Source organism: Aythya ferina (genome assembly GCF_964211825.1).
Source record: "Aythya ferina genome assembly, chromosome: 17".
NCBI classification, from domain to species: Eukaryota; Metazoa; Chordata; class Aves; order Anseriformes; family Anatidae; genus Aythya; species Aythya ferina.
In genome coordinates, this window is record NC_140316.1 from 15,805,050 (window position 1) to 15,811,051 (window position 6,002).

Below are 6,002 nucleotides of genomic sequence, written 5' to 3' on the forward strand. Positions count from 1 at the left end.
GAATCTCCAAAATACAGAGAGTCTAAGACTACAAAACTTAAAAAATAATTGAAAAAAGCAAGTCATAGGTCTATAAAATGAAGAAAAGCATAGCAAAGGTAAAGGGAACAATTATCCACTATTCCTTACAGGAACAGAGAGGCGTCAAACAGGCAGAAGATAAAAGAAAAACAAATGAAGTAAAACTTATACATGTGGTATAGTTAAAATACAGAATCATCCCAGGTGTTACAAAGAACAATACTGATAATAGACTCAAAAAAAAAAGTAATTAAGAACATGAAAGAAATTCATAGAAAGCTACTGAACACCAGATTACATATGTATCTTGAACGTTCAGTAAATTCATATCGTTTGTTACTAATGATAAGCAGGATTGCTATATATTTGATTTTGTTCTTGTGGTACTTTGTCATGAAATTTGAAAAGTCAGCTTTTCTCATATAAATCACCAGTTACCCTCGCTCTACAAACTTTTCCATTAAGCATATTTAAGGAACTAAAATACTGAATAGCTTATTAAATTTAATACAAATATTTTAACTCAGAAAATGCTAGAAGGAAAAAAAAAATATTCTAGCAATAAGATGTAGATATTATTAAGTTTTGTATATTCAGAATACTTCCACTATAAAAGCAGCTGGAACATAGCATATATTTACTGAAACTTTAGCACAATAATGTGAAACATACAGGATATAGGCAACATCTGCCTTGCACAGTCCATTTATGCAGTTTGCACAACAGACAAACAGAGTAGGGAATACTTAGGGTTCTAGCTTCACTGGTTTCAGTGATAACCTTCAAAAGTAAATCAATGAATGCAAATTCACTTTTGTGTCTGAGCATGCTGAAAGCCTAAAACAAACTCAGAAGTACAAATTTTACAGGTCCCTACTAATCTCATTAGAGATTCATCTTATAGATAAGGGACAGAATCCTTTCAGCATCTACATAAAGTATGTTACTATCAATCTTTTAGAAGGAAGAACGTGAAAGTGTGGAAGTTCTTAAAGAATAGGAGAAACAGAGTGAAGACAGTACAGAGAATATATATAGTAATAGAAAAACTAAGACAAAGAAGAAAGAGAAATTAAAGCAGAAAGGAGCCCATTTTCTCAATAAGAGATAGCGAATATGACATTGACACACAGAAAAGTAATAAAAGTTGACCTCCTAGAGTCAAAGAAGCACCTATGGCTATCCAAATGATCTACCATTAACATAAGAAAAAGATTGAATACAAGCTAAAGGGAGCATAAAATCTTGAATTGTGAATAATAACTGAATTGTAAATTTCATTATTAGTGAGGAGTCTGAACTGTCAGCTAGCCACAGGCAGACAGACACACTAATGACGAATAGATAAATCAACAAGAAGCAAAAGCCAGGTCTGAACAGGAGAGACACTTCAGGAGGAGCTGGTACAGAAGCAAGTGTACACCCTCCCAGAATTTTGTCATCTGCAACAAGTCATTCAACTGCTGTAGCATGACTGCTTTCTTCTCTGAGTAGACACAAGCCACTTACCAGTACACGTTTGTAAGCATATCAATAAAAACGCTCACTCACCTATGGGCAAGCAGGCACTTTACCTTCAGTCTCTTGATACAGCATTCCTATTACCAGTGACCTACCCGGTAGGAATGTTAGTAACTGGCATTCAGGCAAAGGCAAGAGGGTGATAACATGGCAAAATACAGTGAAGAAGCCAGGAAACATGGCTTGATCAGTATTTAGCAGAAATATACATGCAGACTGATACTATTGCAGCAGAAGATTTCACCTCTAGAAAACTAAGGTTTAGATAGTACAACAGATCAGTAATAACAATCATTAATTGTGCTGTCACTAAAAATAATCAGTAGTCATATACACTAGTATGACGTGGCACTTCAAAAAACACATACCTGTGTCTTTATATCAGACCAAAAAATATAAGAAAGTGAAGATTTCTAAACCTACTGCTTAAAAAAAAAATAATAAATCAATATTTAAGAATAAACCATCTACCCATTTATCAAAAAACTCTTTTCAAAGAACCTATAAAGGATTTTTGTTAGCACCTGAGGAGCTCCTGATCAGCGTCAGAAGAAAGCACAAGAGGAATGACATTGTCTAAGACTGTGCAGTACCTCTAAGAGAAATAAAAAGACATCCAAGGATAAACATGAACAGCTCCTAAGAAAGAAGGACGAAAAGCTATAGAAACCCAGACACTTCAACTCTTGGCTTACTAGAGATGACCAAGTCATCCTATGGCTGCAACATCAAACTACGGGAGCACAGGCTGCAGGCAGGGACATTTTAACCTTAACCACCGATCAGTATTCCAGTCAACAAACATAACCGCATCCAGGATGCGCCTCCTGATTCCCAATGCTGTCCATAGCAAAGCCCGTATAATCAAGTTAGTGACCATTTTTTCACTACCTGGCACGTCTAGTTGAGACTGACGATGTCTGTATCATGAGTTCCATCGGGGTGATAAGCTCTGCTGTGCTACAAATACGCAACTGACGCACTTAGCAAAAAGTTTTCCAGTTTCAAAATAAGCTCAGTTTTTGCTTATCCGAGAGACCACCGAGAACGTAACGTTCACGCTGATGCCCGTGCTGTCGTCCACAGAGATGCACGCTCCAGCGAGCTCCACGCTACAACACGCGTGTGGAAGCAGCGGGCCGCACGTGAGGAGCGCCCGGGCACTTCGCCTCCGTTAACCTCGCGCCGCACCGGCGACCACGGCGCTCTGCCGCTGCCGGCACCGCAGCCGGACGGGCGCCCGCCGAGCTCCCCCCAGCCCGCGGGGCCGCTCCGTGCCGGCGGCGGGGCCGGGGGGCGGCGCGGGCCCCGCCGGCCGAGACGGGGGGCTCGGAGCCTGGAGGCGCCGCTCTCAGCTCCGCAGTAAGTCCAGGGCGAAAGGCGGCGAGCGCTCGGCAAGGCGACCGCGGCCATACCCGAGGCCTTACGGCTCCAGAGCCCCTCCGCCCCCACCGCGGGCACCCGCCGGCCGCCGCCGCTTTCCCCTCGGCACGTCCGCCCGGCCGGGGGAAGCCGCCCCGCCCGCCGCCGCCCTGCCCCGCTCCTCACCTCGCCGCCGGCCCCGCGGGCGCGGCGCCGCTAGCGGCAAACGCCGGGGCCGAGGCTGCTCCCGCCCGCGCCCCGCAACTTCCCCCCGACGCCCGCAGGCACGGACCGCGCCCGGCCCGCCCTCCGCGCCGCCAGGCGGCCGAGGAGGCGGGAGGGAGACGGCCGGCCGGGCCCAGGGGCCGCTCCCGCTGCCGCCGGCCCGGCTTCAACTCACCCGCAGAGGCTCCGCGTCCCGCTCCCGCCGCCGCCGAGCCCGGCCCCCCGCTACGGCCCCCGGCGGGGCGGACGGCGGCGCCTGTTGCTCCATCGCGCTCCGGCTCCTCCTCCGCCTCCTTTGGGGGCCGCCGCCGCCCCCCCGAGCCGGGCCGATCCCGCCCCAGCCGCCCGGCCCGCGGCGCCACGTTCCGGGCCCCGACTCCGAGGGGAACCGCACTGTCCCCGGCCCCGCCCCCGGGGCTGGGCTCCGGCCGGACCCCGGACGCCCCCCGCCCGACGGCGCCAGGGGCCGCTCCGGCGCGTCCCCGGGCCGGACGTCCTGCGCCAGCCCCCGGCGGGAGCCCGGCCCGGCCCGCCCGGGGCGGGACACGCGGCTGCGGCCCGCTCCCGCTCGAGGCAGCCCGGGCCGCAACTCCGCCGGAGGCCCCGCGGAACGCAGGGCGAGCCCGGCCTCCCCCCGGGCCACGCAGGCCGAAGAAGAAAGGTAAGCAGGCAGGCAGCCCCGTCCGCTCACCCTACGAACGACTCCAGGCCCCCGCTCACAGAGAACGTCCGCTCAACGCTTCTTTACGGCCGCGAAGGTGGGGGACCACCTCGTAAAGGCGGCGGCAGCCTTAGCACCAAGGCTTTGTTTGATGGCGTTCCACGTCGTACCTCTAAACGTCCAGTACAGAGACTGGTCACTAACGGCATCGCTCTTACCAGGCACCGCTAGGTACATCCCTTGCCTTCTCATATTTATAGAACCAGTATCTAATCCAAAGCCTTCCAAACGCTGTAGACTCGTGCCTGTTGAAGTGAACAGGTAAAGAGTTTACACTGAAGATGCTGCAAATACGACCTGTACAAAGACCCTGGACTACCCTGCTCAGAAGGGGTGGGTGGGAATACTTCTTGAATAAGTGAAAACTTGATGCCACCTCTAGCACAGTGGAACCCAGTAACGGCTTTCACACAATTTCATGAAAAATGTAAGAGTCTGAAACTTCAAAGCTTTCTGCAGTAAAATGATGTCACATCGCCATAGGCTTAAAGGTTTGACTTCAAATGAGCAAGATGAAAATTAAGATTTCTTTGGAAAGCAGGTCTTAGGACCCAGGGAAAGGATCCAAGCAAAACAATTAAAAATAATAAAAATAATCTAACTAATGGGATGGAATATATGGAGGAATCAATTTTAGAAATTTCAGATTTCTAGCTGAATACCGATTACAGTTAACTCACTGTGTAGAGTAGCTAGTGGATTATCTTCAGGCCTGTAATGATGCAGGTCTTCTTAAATTCATTGGTAGCCAAGTTCCAAATGTATTTGCCTTTACAGTATACCAGACCCAGACCAAACATACTGAGTCCTTCATAGCCATTTTACCTAGCAAATGGAACTATTCCCTTTTACTAGCAACAGTAAGTACCACAACACTTTCAGAATGTGCAATCAGTCATACATGTGTGGAAAGTTAATTCACTAGGAGACAGTTGAAACAAGAGAAGCGCATGTCTCTGTGCATCTGGATTGGATCCGATTGAATTTTCACCTGGATGCCCATGGGTGTTCCTCCACCTGCCTCATTAAGAAAAACAGAAGTGCACAAGAACTGCCATCTTACCATTAAAAATGACCAATAACAAGTATCTCAAAACCACAAAATCTCTGCAATAGGCACAAAAGGGAAAACTCGCCTCATGAAAAATCTTAATTCATACTTGACAGTGTTTTATTTTGAAATGCATTAGGCTTTATTCTTTCCTAATCCATGTACATTAAATGCCTCTGATCATAAAACGCATGTTTTAGGACAAAGTTATTAAATTATTCCCTCATGAAATTAATGAGAGATTACTGAATTATATGATGAAATTATATGATTAAATTATTGAATTATATGATGAAATTAATATGATGAATAGTATAATGAAATTAATATCCTTTGTCAATAGGCACACAGTCTGAAACCTTTTTCACTTCATAGAAGAAAATTAAAAAATTTCTCTCTGTCCAATTCATTGTTCTTCTCTTGCAGGAACTTATCAAATAATATAAGGAAGATGGATATCATATGTCCTCTTATTCAGTCCATCTTAAGATAAATAAACATAATATACATTTTTCAAGAAACTGGGTAGCAAGTACATGCAGATGATAACCTTCACTTTGAAAGCCTAACAACCACTTCACAGAACAGAATGCTGTTGAATCTGTCAGCCCGGTATTTAGCTTTATCTAACTTCCAGAGACCCTCAATCTCCATCAGTAGTTTTACATCAAAACTGAGTAAGATATGACAAAATGAATCCCTAATGGTTTTCAGGACAGATACATGGAAAAAAAATGTTATAGCACATATAGTCATAGTAAGGAATACAATTATTCTACTTACAGTCCTTCTCATAGTGAATTTCTTATTTATAAGTTCCCTGAGAATTTTGTGGGCAGCATTTTGTATCAGGTAATACTATGGCTAAGGCAAAAACTCAGACTTATTATTCCTGTTTCATCTGTGAGGACTAAGCATTATCTTCACACCTAAGCTAGATATTTGAACAGAAGAATATAAGAGTATATGTAGTAATGAAACTAGCTTAAGTTTTTTCCTTACTTTGTTCAAGAAACATACAAATTTTTCTGATACATGCTTTCAATCAGATAGCTAGATGAACTGGAGATGACTGTGTAAATTCTCATGCACACACAGTAA

At 45.7% G+C, this 6,002-nt stretch overlaps 1 protein-coding gene across 2 annotated transcripts in view; it reads right to left on the bottom strand.

The window, feature by feature from the left end:
* The window catches only part of TTC28 (tetratricopeptide repeat domain 28), a 150,960-nt gene extending 147,540 nt beyond the window's left edge, over positions 1-3,420 (bottom strand). For both annotated transcript variants that reach the window (XM_084538758.1, XM_084538757.1), the window contains exon 1: positions 3,305-3,420. In XM_084538758.1, coding sequence (XP_084394884.1) covers positions 3,305-3,397 — 93 coding nt within the window. In that variant the 5' untranslated portion in view covers positions 3,398-3,420. The remainder of the gene's footprint in view (positions 1-3,304) is intronic.
* Between the last annotated feature and the right edge of the window lie 2,582 nt (positions 3,421-6,002).